The sequence below is a fragment of the Nematolebias whitei genome, chromosome 16 (assembly GCF_014905685.2).
Source record: "Nematolebias whitei isolate Nwh7 chromosome 16, NemWhi1, whole genome shotgun sequence".
Lineage (NCBI taxonomy): Eukaryota > Metazoa > Chordata > Actinopteri > Cyprinodontiformes > Rivulidae > Nematolebias > Nematolebias whitei.
In genome coordinates this window covers 39,986,874-40,002,416 of record NC_056513.1, presented here as the reverse complement: position 1 = coordinate 40,002,416, position 15,543 = coordinate 39,986,874, and the positions used below count along the sequence as shown (strand labels likewise).

General features: G+C 44.1%; 1 protein-coding gene across 1 annotated transcript in view; it reads left to right on the top strand.

The window, feature by feature from the left end:
• The window catches only part of LOC119422513 (slit homolog 1 protein), a 285,059-nt gene that overhangs the window by 153,014 nt on the left and 116,502 nt on the right, over positions 1–15,543 (top strand). The window contains exon 19 of the mRNA XM_037689889.1: positions 14,121–14,189. Within this exon, the coding sequence (XP_037545817.1) occupies positions 14,121–14,189 (69 nt within the window). The remainder of the gene's footprint in view (positions 1–14,120; positions 14,190–15,543) is intronic.

Here is a 15,543-nt window from a genome sequence, read left to right as displayed (position 1 = left end):
CTGCACTCACGCAGAGACATGTAGGAGGAGATGTATGAAGGCAGCAGACCAAGAAGTGATTTAAAGATGAAAATGTACCAGTGGGAGAGTCTGTGTGAAGTTCATGATGTCCAGTTAACCAGTGAATACAGGGTGCAATGATGGGTACAATAATAAGATAATAAGATAATTTGATTTATAGTGGTTCTTATAATCTTGAGTTACCCAAATGTCAAGGTATTTAATATTTTAACTAATTTTAAAAGGTACAATGTCTAAGATTCTCTTTTCTATAGAGGTCACAGGCATCAGCTCACTCGTTTGAAGATTACTAGGGTCTGATACATACAAAGGTATATCATCAGCATATAAAGAAACTTTGTGCTATGTACCTAATCAATTCATCCCCTTAATGATGAAGATTTACCATAAAGCTACAGCTAGTGGTTCTATTGCTAATGCAATTAGAAGTGGTGAGAGCGGGCACCCCTGTCTCGTACCTCTTTGCAGTTCGGAAATATCTAGATGTGTTACAGTTGGTACAGATTGCCTGCCATTGGGGAGGTATATATCAACCTCATCCATGATATAAATTTGGGACCAAATTTAAATAACTTTAAATTCTTTAAGAGATAACCCCACTCCACTTGGACAAACGCCTTCTCCGCATCTAATGAAAGAATGTTTTTGTCAAAGGTGTGCTTGAGTAGACTTGGAGTGTACAGCCCACAAGTAGCTGCCTGACACTGAAGAAAGCCTGAGAGTTTTTAACAAACCCCGTCTAGTCAGGCAGGACAGTTGTGGGGCCACCTGCTCAAGTTGTTTTGCCAGAACCTTTGCAAGGATTTTGACATCAGTATTTAAAAGTGAGATAGGTAGGTATGAGCCGCAGTTTAAAGGATCTTTATCTTTCTTAGGTATCAGCAAGATTACAGCTTGACACATAGACAGTGGCAATGTCTGTGCACAAGTGACTCCTCAAACACAAACATTAATAAAGGTGAGAGTAGATTTGAAAATTTCTTGAAAATCTCAGAAGTGAAGCCATCTGGTCCAGGGGATTTCCCATTTTGCATATCGTTGATTGCAGAGTTTATCTGAGCTACCGAGAGCTCCCTCTCCAAATCCCCAGCAAGATCAAGATTCACTGAAGGACGTTTAAGATTTTTAATAAAGTTCTCTATGTCCGTTAGGCTAGGTGATGACTCATTCGTATACAATGACTGGTAAGATTTACTAAAACATATTATTTCCAGCATTGTTTTCACGTGCAGCTCCCTGGTCATTATTTATTACCGGAATAGTTTGGTTGGCTGACTGTCGCCACAGCTGATGTGCAAGCAAACACCCAGCCCTTTCACCATAATCATAGTAACCCTGTCTAGATTTAGAAATTAATTTTTCTGCCTGGCAGCACAGTGGCGCAACTGGTAGAGCTGATGCCTCTCAGTGAGTAGGTCCCTGGTTCAAACCCCGGTCCAGGGGCCTTCTGGGTGGAGTTTGCATGTTCTCTCCGTGCATGCGTGGGTTTTCTCCGGGTACTCCAGTTTCCTCCCACAGACCAAAAACATGCATGTTAGGCTGATTGGTAACTCTAAACTGTCCCTAGGTGTGAAAGAGAGAGTGAATGGTTGTTTGTCTTGTTTGTCTCTATGTGGCCCTGTGATGGACTGGAGACCCGTCCAGGGTGTCCCCCGCCCCTCGCACAGTGATTGCTGGACATGGGCACCAGCGACCCCCGTGACCCAAAAATGGAATAAACGGGTAAAGATAATGGATGGATGGATATTCTGCCTGCTGAGTAGAAAATGTATTCAATTCAGTTTGAAGTGACAAACATTTTTTTCATTAGATCTTTAGAGGGGGAGTGACATTTTTTCATTCATTCAACCTTTATTTAAACAAATTAGTCACACTGAGCCTCAAAGACTTATTTACAAGTGAGACCTGTTTGGACAGACAATAAAAAGTGGTGAAAAATGACACACAGGGTTTGAAGCCAAAAAAAATTCCTAACACACTTTTAACCTGTTTGAAGGTTAACAGTGTTATAATGAGAAAAAAAATCTTGCACACTAGCACATAATGACGCCGACATTACACCGGGGGATGGGGTGAGACGCAAGGGCGTTGAGCCAGAGACAACACACAGAGGCACTGCAGAGTTCAGATAAAATCACTCAGTTCTAATAGTTCCCTCTGGAGAGATCCATGCACACTCAGGAGGGTGCCGAGGACGAAAAGGTTGTTTTCATTCAGTTGCAATCTTTTTTAGAACACAACAACTTGTTTGAAAAATTTCAATCTGGCTTCAGACCCCGTCATAGCACTGAATCTGCACTACTCAAAGTACAGAATGATATTCTTTTGTCCCTTGATGCCAACACTGCTCTTAAATTACAGACCTATTTCTAAACTGCCTTTTCTGTCGAAAATTTTGGAGAAAGTTGTTTTTAATCAACTTAAGAGGTTTTTAACTGCCAACAGCATTGGTGAAAAATTTCAGTCATGTTTTAAATCAGGCCACAGCACAGAGACAACCCTTTTAAGAGTTTTTAATGACCTTCTTTTAACTGTTGATGCAGGAAGCTCTGCTGTTTTAGTGCTTTTAGACCTTTCTGCTGCCTTTGATACTGTGGACCACAACATCTTGTTGTCACGACTGGAGCAGGTGGTCGGTATCAAAGGCAAAGTTTGATCCTGGTTTAGATCCTACCTGACTGACACGAGTTTTTCTGTTCATTTAGGAAAATGTTCTTCATCTAAAGCTCCTCTGATCTGTGGGGTCCCTCAAGGGTCTATTTTAGGTCCATTGCTTTTTAATCTTTACATGTTGCCTTTGGGGTCCGTTTTTAGAAAACCCAACATCCCTTTTCACTGCTTTGCTGATGATACTCAGTTATATCTTCCGATTGAGTCAGACAGGGTCACTTCACTGGATCCACTCTTGAACTGTCTAAATGACATTAAAGTCTGGTTAAAACTAAATTTTCTGAATCTAAATGAAAATAAAACGCAAGTCATCAGCTTTGGTAAATGTAATACCCTTAATGTGCTTGGCCCCTTGGCTTCATACAGCCACTCCAATGTCAGGAATCTGGGAGTTATTTTTGACAGTGCTTTTAAATTTGATAAACAGATAAATACAGTTGTGAAATCCAGTTTCTTCCAGCTAAGACTCATTGCCAAGGTGAAGTCTTGTCTCCCTTTCAGAGACCTTGAAAAGGTGATTCACGCTTTTATCACATCTCGTTTGGACTACTGTAATTCACTGTATGTTGGTTTAGACAAATTATCTTTGCATCGTTTACAATGTGTCCAGAACGCAGCAGCTCGTCTCTTAACAGCAACTAAAAAACATGAACACATAACCCTGTCCTGGCTTCTCTCCACTGGCTTCCTGTCCACTTCCGAATTGATTTTAAGATTTTATTGCTTGTTTTTAAAGTCTTAAAAGGTCTGGCCCCGTCATATTTATGTGATCTCATTAACATTTACACTCCAGTGAGAGCACGCCGGTCTACCAACCAGTTCCTCTTAGATGTCCCCAGATCCAAACTGAAATCCAGAGGTGATCGGGCTTTTGCGGTTGCTGCTCCAAAACTGTGGAACAGTTTACCTGAGAATTTAAAGACCGCTCAGACTGTTGAGACTTTTAAATCTTTGCTCAAGACTCATCTGTATTCCTTGGCATTTCATCCACGCAGAGTCTGAGAACAAGTTGAGCTGATTTTATTGTTGTTGTGTTTTTATTGTCAACTTATGTTTTTGAGTGGCACTAGATGCATTTTTACTCTTTTTTAAAAAAAATTAATCTGTCTTAACTGTAAAGCACTTTGGTCAGCTTTTGTTGTTTTTATGTGCTATATAAATAAATTGACATTGACATTGACATTGACAAAAAACCTGTTCTGCTGGTGATGTTGGACCTCTCAGCAGCTTTTGATACTGTAGACCATCAGGTCCTAATCACTCGTTTGGTTCAGCAGGTTGGCCTTCAGGGAGTTGTGCTCGAGTGGTTTAAGTCCTATTTAACAGACAGAACTTTCTCTGTTATGATTGGTGATCTGTCCTCTTCTTCAGTCTCTTTGACCTCTGGCGTACCACAGGGATCCATTCTGGGGCCTGTTCTCTTCTCACTTTACATGCTACCATTAGGACCCATCATTGCACGCCATAATCTGTCTTATGATCTACAAATCTATCTGCCGGTCACTCCCAGTTCCTCACTCGGTTTAAACTCTATTTCCAGCTGCTTAAACGACATTAAGCACTGGCTGTCTCAGAATTTTCTCCACCTCAATAACGATAAAACTGAATGGATTTTATTTGGTGCTTCCAGTAATTCATGCAACATCTCTCCCAGTCTAGGTTTTCCGCTCCCCCACGCCAACAAGGTGGTAAAAAAATCTAGGAGTGGAGCTTGACTGTAATTTAAAGCTAGATAAACAGATCAGTTCTGTTGTGAAAACCAGCTTCTTTCAGCTCCGTCTGCTTTCCAAAGTAAAATCACTCCTTAGCCGTAGTGATCTGGAGAAGGCCATCCATGCCTTTGTGGGCTCTAGGCTTGATTACTGTAACGCCTTATATGTCGGTATTAATCCATCTTCTATCTCCCGTTTACAGCTTGTACAAAACTCTGCTGCTTGTTGACTAACACACGTAAATATGAACACATCACTCCTGTCCTTTCTTCTTTACACTGGCTCCCGGTTCAGTTTAGGATACAGTTCAAGCTGCTGCTGTTTGTGTTTAAAGCTTTGAATGGCCTTGCACCACCTTATATTTCAGAACTTTTGAAAGTCCACCAGCCCAGCAGAGCTTTACGGTCTGCTGGTCAGTATCTGCTGGTGGTGCCACGCTCAAGGTGCAAACAATGGGGGGACCGGTCCTTTTCTGTTGCAGGCCCAACAGCCTGGAATACTCTTCCCTATGAGCTGCGTGCCATCTCTGATCTGGTTCTGTTCAAAGCCAAACTGAAAACGTACTTATTTAAAAGGGCTTTAAATGTTTAACTATTAGTAGTTTAGTATTTAGTATTTATTTATTTATTTTATCTCTTTTACCTTCTTTTATTCTGGCTATGTTTTTAATATGCACTGATTTATTGTGTCCTGTTTTTATCTTGATTTATATCCTGATGCATGCTCAATAATCCAGGTAAAAAAATCTAAAAAAAGTTAAATCTGGTCCTCTGGACATTCAAAAAAACAAAACAAAGCAAAACAACAAAAAATATATAGAAACGTTTAGTCTTTCATCTTGAGGACTTCCTCAGTCTGAGGTGCTGTATTCAGCTCAGTCTCTTAAATAGCACCTTCTCAGAGTGGATCAACCAGTTTTGCTGCTGACAACCAAAACCAGCTGATCACATGCTCAAGAAGGACCATCAGCCTAACAATGGATCATTAGCACCTGATGGCTGTTTACTGTTCACAGAGGGTTGAGTGATACTAGCAATCACAGCATTGTAAGAGGGGGACAGTTGAACCTGGAGGCTCCGCCCCTGTTTAATGATGGACGATTTCTTTTCACAAAGATGGCCTCCTTTACTCCTCTCTCAAACCATCGTTCCTCTCTGTCCAGGATGTGAACATCTTCATCCCTGAAAGAGTGACCTCTGACCTGGAGATGAGTGTAGACCTCAGAGTCCTGGCCTGATGATGTTGATCTTCTGTGCTGGGCCATCCTTTTGGCCAGTGGCTGTTTAGTTTCCCCGATGTAAGACTGATCACCCTCCTGACACTGAACAGCATACACAACATTACTCTGCTTGTGCCGGGGGACTGGATTTTTGGGATGAACCAGTCTTTGCCGTAATGTATTTTGGGGTTTAAAAGCCACTGGGACGTTATGTTTAGAAAATAAACATCTCAGTGGGGTGGCCACCTTTGTGAAAAGAAATCGTCCATCATTAAACAGGGGTGGAGCCTCCGGGTTCAACTGTCCCCCTCTTACAATGCTGTGATTGCTAGTATCACTCAGCCCTCTGTGAACAGTAAACAGCCATCAGGTGCTAATGATCCATTGTTAGGCTGATGGTCCTTCTTGAGCATGTGATCAGCTGGTTTTGGTTGTCAGCAGCAAACTGGTTGATCCACTCTGAGAAGGTGCTATTTAAGAGACTGAGCTGAATACAGCACCTCAGACTGAGGAAGTCTCTCGGATGAGAGACAAAACGTTTCTACATTTTTTTGTTTTGTTTTTTTGAATGGCCAGAGGACCAGATTTAACTTCTTTAGATTTTTCTACCTGGATTATTGAGCAGCATCAGGAAACTAGTAAAAGTGACTTTTCTGATTTCCATTTAGGATGAGAAAGACTGAGGGACAGCGATTCAAAAGAATCATAACTAATAACTGGTTTGGCATTAATTAATAACCCTGACTGAAAATAGAAGCTGCTCCTCCACCTCGGCCAGTTGTTCTAGGAACATGAACATTTAAATAATTAACAGGAGTGGATTCATTTATACCAACAAAATCCTCCTGTTGTAGCCAAGTTTCTGTCAGACAGAATAAATCAATATGATGATCAGTTATCAGTTCATTAACTAACAGGGATTTAGAGGAAAGAGATCTGATGTTCAATAATCCACATTTAATGATTTTATGATTTTGCTCTGGTAAAGTAACTGTGTTTATTTTAATCAGATTTTTATGGTTTATATTTTTAGAGCTGATTTTTGGTTTATTTAATTTGAGCCGTGGGCGAGTTGACACTGTTTCAATGAGGGTGTGGGTGGTGTACAGAGGAGAAGCAGCAGAGAGGTGGAGGACTACAACTCTGCTTCCTGGACTGGACCCTGGGTTGTCAATAATTTGGGGGATCAACAAAATCAGCCATATTTCTAGAAAGAAGAGCGGCTCCGTCCAAAGTGGGATGGATGCCATCTCTCCGCATCAGACCAGGTTTTCCCCAGAAAGAACTCCAGTTATCTATGTAGCCCACGTTGTTGACAGAACACCACCTGGACACCCAGCGGTTAAACAACGACATACGGCTAAACATGTCATCACTGGTCAGGTTGGGGATGGGGCCGGAGAAAACTATGGAGTCCGACATGGTTTTAGCAAAGTCACACACCGAAGCAACATTAATTTTAGTGACCTCCGATTGGCGTAACCGGGTGTCATTACCGCCGACGTGAATAACAATCTTACTGTATTTAGCCTTAGCCTTAGTCAGCAGTTTCAGATAAGATTCTATGTCGCCCGCTCTGGCCCCCGGAATGCATTTGACTATGGCCGCTGGAGTCCCTAAAGCCACGTTTGGGACTATGGAGCTTCCAATAACCAGGGTCTGCTTCTCAGCGGGTGTGTCCCTGAGTGAGGAAAATCTATTAGAAACGTGAACGGGTCGGTGGTGAACTGGGGGCTTAGCCTTAGCACTACGCTTGCTCCGGACCGTCACCCAGCCGGCCTGGGGTCCCGGCTTCTAGGGGTCTGCTGGAGGACCACTAACAGGAGCTAGCCTCTGTGGTTCTGTGCTGTCTAAGGGGACCTGGCTAGCTACTGGTTTTTCTACAGCACGGAGCCGAGCTTCCAGTTCAGACAGCCTCTCCTCCAAAGCTACCATAAGACTACATTTGTTACATGTATCATTACCACTAAAGGAGGCAGAGGAGTAACTAAACATCTGACAGACGGAGCAAGAGAAAACAGAGGAAGCAGGGAGAGAAGCAGCAGCCATGCTAAGCTAACGCTAGCAGGAGCTAGCAGAGCCAAATACACCAATAAAAACTGAGAAGTGTTGAAAGATAAGAGGTGTTTTAAGCACTGTCCAACAGTAGAAAAACAACTGTACTAAGTGTGTTTGTGAATTAGAATGAAAAACTGTGCAAAAGATAAATCCAGAAAACAGAGACGACTCGAGCAAACAATTCACTCGAGCTAGCAACAGACAAACAGGAAGTGACACAATACATCTCACCATGAACGTGCAACGTCACACCACCATGTTTCACCACAGAGGGACTGTGGGCTCCACTTGGAGAGTTTTAAAGGATAGTTCATTGACGTATTCAGTAACTAAAGGGAACTTGAAGATCCAAAGAGAAAAAAAAGGAAAATCATTTTTCTCAGCTCAGCCCGGACCTGAAAGCCAACTCAAGTTTCCAAGATTGGATTTTATTGAAGGCAGTATGAAATATTCTTCAAAAGCAACTGAGGGATGATTGTCACCAGCTTCATCAGTCGAGGATCCCCTTTGACAAGGGGTCTTCGAGAAGAGATGGTATGACACATACTAATAGCTGTCCTAAAATAAAATTAAATAATTAAAATCGCTTATAGCTATATACACCAGTAAAACATTAGGACTCTTGACAACATTTTGAGTTATGGGGATTTACATGTTTTATTAAATTTGGTATTTTTAAAATCTTAATTAATACATTTTAGGAGAGTTTCCCCATTTTTGCTGCATTATGGGATTCTGAAGATGCCTTTGTATTTTTTTGATTTTTCTCCTTTTTGTTTGATAGACTTTTTGAACACATTTTGGATTTTGACTTTTTTATTTTTTTATTTTTCCAACTAAACTTAATTTTTTATTTATTTATTTTTCCCACTTAACTTAATTTTTGACTTTTCTAATTTTTCCAATTAAACTTAATTTTTGACTTTTGTTATTTTTCCAGCTAAACATAATTTTTGAGATTTCGCTCCGGAGGATTCTGGGAACACGAGGTAAACTCGAGATGTCGGCTGACGTCTCATCAAGTCCAGTAACGATCTTGGGTTTCTGAGTTTTCTCTGGGGTCTCGGAGCAGCAAAAGTCTTCCCCTGAACCTAATCACCTTACCTTACTTTGGCTCAACAGAGTGAAGATTAATATATTTCTATTTTTCCTCAACGGAGCTTTACAGATTTATACTTCTTTGGTTCAGCTCATTGGAGCAAAGGAATTACAACACGATTGGACTGTTTCACCCCTTGGACATCAACCAACAGTCAACAGTAACACCTTTCAAGTAACAAGTGGACTTTTGACTACTGACTTTGCTATGTAACCGAATAATCACTATGAATTTCTGCTATAACGCTGTTCCCCTGCAAATCATCAATTAGAGCAAAGCATAAAATGTAAGATTCTGGACTATCATTTCACCACTTGGTGTTCATGGATTTAAGAAGCTTGGTTCAATATTATAACTAAAGACGGAGGTTTTTAAAGGTTTTCTCAGCTTTGATTATAAACAACATCCTGGAATCTTATTCCTAGATTCTAAAAATAACCAGATCAGTAACAACAGCAGTTCTACAACTGAAGGTGAGTGACCATAGAATATGAGTTTTCCCTTTGAATGATTATCCAACTCTGGCTGCTAAGTTTGGCGAGTCACGGGGTAAGATAAGGGTGTGACTCATAGATGGAGGTCGTTAACAAATCTGGGTGAGTCACCTTCAACACAGCCTTAAGTAGAGCTAACCTAAGGTCACTCTGGGTAATACTCAAGTGCTAGATTTAGTTTGTGATACCCCTTTGAGGACAGGCTGCAGTGGGGTTTTAGCCATAACTCAAGTGGGAACTTCACTGGGTAGAAAGACATGATGTAGGACATTTGCAAACTGAGGTGTACCACAAACCCACCCACACAGACCAGTATTTACAGTTTGTCCCAGTGGCTTTTAAACCCCAAAATACATTAAAGACTGGTTCATCCCAAAGATCCAGTCCCCCGGCACAAACAAAGTAATATTGTGTATGTTGTTCAGTGTCAGAAGGGTGATTAGTCTTACATCGGGGAAACTAAACAGCCACTGGTCAAAAGCATGGTCCAGCACAGAAGCGCAAGACATCAGTGTGCTAATGATCCATTGTTAGGCTGATGGTCCTTCTTGACCATGTGATCAACTGGTTTTGGTTGTCAGCAGCAAACTGGTTGATCCACTCTGAGAAGGTGCTATTTAAGAGACTGAGCTGAATACAGCACCTCAGACTGAGGAAGTCTTTCAGATGAAAGACGAAACGTTTCTACTTTTTGTTTTGTTTTGTGAATGTCCAGAGGACCAGACTTAACTTTTTTATATTTTTAGAATTCAGAAAGTCCAGGGACCAGACAAAGTGCAGCCCAAAGACCCCAATGATGAGAAACACAAATGGACCTAGTGTTCCCTTGCCCGGACATGGGTCACCGGGGCCCCACTCTGGAGCCAGGCCTGGAGGTGGGGCACGCGGGCGAGCGCCTGGTGGCCGGGCTTTTACCCATGGAGCTCGGCCGGGCACAGCCCGAAGAGGAGACGTGGGTCCCCCTTCCCATGGGCTCACCACCTGTGGGAGGGGCCAAAGGGGTCAGGTGCAATGTGGGATGGGTGGTGGCCGAGGGCGGGGACCCTGGCGGTCTGATCCTCGGCTACAGAAGCTGGCTATTGGGATGTGGAATGTCACCTCACTGGTGGGGAAGGAGCCTGAGCTGGTGTGTGAGGCTGAGAGGTTCCGGCTAGAAATAGTCGGACTCACCTCTACGCATGGCTCGGGCTCTGGAACCAGTTTCCTTGAGAGGGGCTGGACACTCTTCCACTCTGGAGTTGCCCCTGGTGAGAGGCGCCGAGCAGGCGTGGGCGTACTTATTGCCCCCCAACTTGGTGCCTGTGTATTGGGGTTCACCCCGGTGAATGAGAGGGTGGCCTCCCTCCGCCTACGTGTGGGGGGATGGGTTCTGACTGTCATTTGTGCTTATGCACCAAACGGCAGTTCAGATTATCCACCCTTTCTGGAGTCCTTGGAGGGGGTACTGGAAAGTGCACCTTCTGGGGACTCCCTTGTTCTGCTGGGGGACTTCAATGCTCATGTGGGCAATGACAGTGACACCTGGAGGGGTGTGGTTGGGAGGAACGGCCCCCCTGATCTGAACCAGAGTGGTGTTCTGTTGTTGGACTTCTGTGCTCGTCATGGATTGTCAATAACGAACACCATGTTCAAGCATAAGGGTGTCCATATGTGCTCTTGGCACCAGGACACCCTAGGCCGCAGTTCAATGATCGACTTTGTCATCGTCTCATCTAATCTGCGGCCACATGTCTTGGACACTCGGGTGAAGAGAGGGGCGGAGCTGTCAACTGATCACTACCTGGTGGTGAGTTGGCTCCGATGGTGGGGGAGGATGCCGGTCAGACCTGGCAGACCCAAACGTATTGTGAGGGTTTGCTGGGAACGTCTGGCAGAGTCTCCTGTGGGACGGAGTTTCAACTCCCACCTCCGGGAGAACTTTGAACATGTTCCGAGGGAGGTGGGGGACATTGAGTCTGAGTGGACCATGTTTCGTGCCTCTATTGTCGAGGCGGCTTACCAGAGCTGCGGCCACAAGGTTGTCGGTGCCTGTCGTGGCAGCAACCCTCGAACCCGATGGTGGACACCGTCGGTGAGGGATGCTGTCAGGCTGAAGAAGGAGTCCTATCGGGCTTTTTGGCCTGTAGGACCCCGGAAGCAGCTGATGGGTACCGGCAGTCCAAGCGACATGCAGCTCGGGTGGTTGCTGAGGCAAAAACTTGGGCATGGGAGGAGTTCGGAGAGGCCATGGAGAATGACTTCCGCACGGTTTCGAGACGATTCTGGTCCACCATCCGGCGTCTCGGGGGGAAAGCGGTATGCCACCAACACTGTTTATAGTGGGAGTGGTGTGCTGCTGACCTCAACTCGGGATGTTGTGGGTCGGTGGGCGGAATACTTTGAAGACCTCCTCAATCCCACCGGCACGTCTTCCACTAAGGAAGCGGAGCCTGAGGACTCTGGGTCGGGCCCTCTAATCTCTGGTGCTGAGGTCACCGAGGTGGTTAAAAAGCTCCTCGGTGACGGGGCCCCAGGGGTGGATGAGATTTGCCCAGAGTTCCTTAAGGCTCTGGATGCTGTAGGGTAGTGTTGGCTTACGCGACTCTGCAATATTGCGTGGACATTGGGGGAAGTTCCCCTGGATTGGCAGACCGGGGTGGTGGTCCCCCTATTCAAAAAGGGGGACCGTAGCGTGTGTTCCAACTACAGGGGTATCACGCTCTTAAGCCTCCCTGGTAAGGTCTATTCGGGGGTTCTGGAGAGGAGGTCCGTCGGATAGTCAAACCTCGGATTCAGGAGGAACAGTACAGTTTTCGTCCTGGCCGTGGAACACTGGACCAGCGCTACACTCTCAGCAGGGTCCTGGAGGGTGCGTGGGAGTTTGCCCAACCAGTCTACATGTGCTTTGTGGACTTGGAGAAGGCGTTCGACCGCGTCCCTCGGGGGGCCCTCTGGGGGGTACTCTGGGCGTATGGGGTACCGGGCCCTTTGATACGGGCTGTTAGGTCCCTGTATGACCGGTGTCAGAGCCTGGTCCGCATCGCCGGCAGAAAGTCGGGCTTGTTCCCAGTGAGAGTTGGACTCCGCCAAGGTTGCCCTTTGTCACCGATTCTGTTCATAACTTTTATGGACAGAATTTCTAGGTGCAGCCAAGGTGTTGAGGGGATCCGTTTTGGTGGCCTTAGGATTGCGTCTCTGCTTTTTGCAGATGATGTGGTCTTATTGGCTTCATCAGATCGTGATCTACAGCTTTCACTGGAGCGGTTCGCAGCCGAATGCGATGCGGCCGGGATGAAGATCAGTTCCTCCAAATCCGAGGCCATGGTCTTGAGCCGGAAAAGGGTAGAGTGCCCTCTCCGGGTCAGGGAGGAGGTCCTACCCCAAGTGGAGGAGTTCAAGTATCTTGGGGTCTTGTTCATGAATGAGGGAAAAATGGAGCGTGAGATCTATAGGCGGATAGGTGCAGCGTCTGCAGTGAAGCGGGCGCTGTACAGGTCTGTCGTGGTGAAGAGAGAGCTGAGTCAAAAGGCGAAGCTCTCAATTTACAGATCGATCTACGTTCCCACCCTCATCTATGGTCACGAGCTTTGGGTTGTGACCGAAAGAATGAGATCTCGGATACAAGCGGCCGAAATGAGTTTTCTCCACACGGTGTCTGGGCTCTCCCTTAGAGACAGGGTGAGAAGCTCGATCATCCGGGAGGGACTCGGAGTAGAGCCGCTGCTTCTCCACGTCGAGAGGAGCCAGTTGAGGTGGCTTGGGCATCTGTTTAGGATGCCTTCTGGACGCCTCCCTGGTGAGGTGTTCCGGACACGTCCCACCGGAAGGAGGCCCAGAGGAAGACCCAGGACACGCTAGAGGGACTATGTTTCTCGGCTGGCCTGGGAACACCTTGGGATTCCCCCGGAAGAGCTGGCCCAAGTGGCTGGGGAGAGGGAAGTCTGGGCCTCCCTACTTAGGCTGATACCCCCGCGACCCGACCCCGGATAAGCGGAAGAAAATGGATGGATGGATGGATATTTTTAGAATTCAGAAAGTCACTCAATAGTTCTAAAATAATTTGTCATTTTAGATATGCAAAATGAAACATTTGACAGTGGTACTGTAGACAGCTCGATTGTGAGTGCCGGTCAAAGCAGAGGGCCGCTTGTCCTGAGCCTGGTTCTGCTGGAGGTTTCTTCCTTTTAAAAGGGAGTTTTTCTTTCCACTGTTGCCACTGTGCTTGCTCAGGATGGGAGATTATGATGAAGTAAAGATTCATCTTGTCTGCTGGATTCTTAGATAGAGAACTTTACTAATTGGCTTTTATGTGAATGTTCCTGTAAAGTGCACTGAGACAACTTTGTTGTGATTTGGTGCTATAGAAATAAACTGGATTGAATTGAGTTTCTTCAGAATTAATTTTCTTATTTTCAATGTGCTTAAAAAGAATGTACTTATTGAAACCTATATGAACTAAAAAATATAACAGGAAGATGTATGTTTGAGATATCTAAAAAATATTATTGCAAATAGTATAAAGAAAACTGGATAATTAAAATGATTGTTTTCACTAAAATGATGGATTTATGGATTTTTGCTGTGAAGACTGGGTTAAACTATGATAAATCAGCTGCCAATCTATTTACATCTGTTTGTTTTAATCCCATTCTGTTCACTTATACTGTGATTTAATATGGCCGATTATTCAATAAAGCTACTCTCATCCACACATTTTTAGTTTTTAAAATAAAAAATTTAAGATTTCATGAAAACATGTTTACATGTCAGTCATTTGAACGTTAATTTAAAACTGACCTCAACCCTTAATGGATTTTGGTAATTGTTCCTGTGAACAAATACTTAGTACATGTGTTTTCTCTCCTCAGATATTTGGATGGTAACCAGTTCACCAGTGTGCCCAAAGAGTTAGCTTCCTTCAAATACCTGCAACTTGTGTAAGAAACGTCTGCTTTCACGCCACTAACACACTAACCATCCTGACATCTTATTTCACTTACACTTCCTAAATCCCCAAACTATATTAAAAAAAATAACAATGATAAATAAAATAATGCTGACAGCAATAGAGCATATTTTAAAATTAATCTTGGAATTTAGTGAAAATGACACATGACAATGACTGGAAACATGAAGGCAAGCCAGGAACAGGAACAAAGTTGTTGCAGACGATTTGGAAGACACAATGTTGCTGCCATCAATGTGTAACTTATCCATTTAAATCATCAAAGTTCAGGCTCCAGGTACTGACTAACAAAGTTCAGTCAGGTCCTCTGGATGGTTTATCCATTTAAAGTACCAAATATGAAACATTCACTTATATTGCATTTCCAATTTTAAATTAAGGTTTGATCTAGCAGCTTGCTTTCAGTTTTAATGGACTGCTAAAGTGTTCAACCCCTTTGCTTTGAAGCCTCAACAGTTACCTTCAGAAGCCCAAAATTAGTTATATGTTAAATGATCTCTTTCTGCTAGAACCCAAAATGAACACTAGTTCAACACGGCTAAGTAGCAAGATCTACAACTAAGCAAGAGCCAGCATGATGCCCACAGAGCTCTTCAGAGGTCAGAGACAATGTTGTGGAGAAAAATGGATCAGGGTTCATGAAAAAAGCTACCAAAAAAAAACAATAAACTCCTAAACCCTTATGATTAGCACTGAGCAGCATTAAATCCATTACTAAAGAATGTAAAGATAATGCCACTTCAATAAACCTTTGCAGAAATGGGAGGATCAGTCCAAAGAACCACCAGAAGCTGTGAAGAGCTGGGCTTCATTGAAAAATGTCGAAAAGAACCATGGATTTAAAAAAGAAACTAGGCAAATCATGATCTGATGTTTGAGTGGAACCCAGGGGGCAGACAGACACAGAGACCTCAGGAATAAATCTACAAATAACTTTTTGAGAGCAACTTGGTGGAGTCTTCCACAGATTTGAGACCATAAAGGTCCACCTTTCAGCAGAACAGTGAGCCTGAACACACTGCTGAAGAACACGCCACTGGTTTTGAAGAGAACCAGTTAAATGTCCTGGAATGGTCCAGTCAAAACCCAGACGTCCGTCCAACTGAGATTCTCTGGTTTGATTTAAACAAATACGTGCACATTAGGTTAGTTGATAACTCTAAAATATCCCCATGTGTGAGGGAGAGGGCGAAGGTTTGTCTCATGTGTCCCCATGATGGACTGGAAACCTGTTCGAGTGTCCACTTGATGGACTAGTGACCTATTCAGGTGGACCCGTGATGGACTGGTGACCTGTCCATGTGTCCCCATGATGGACTGGTGAC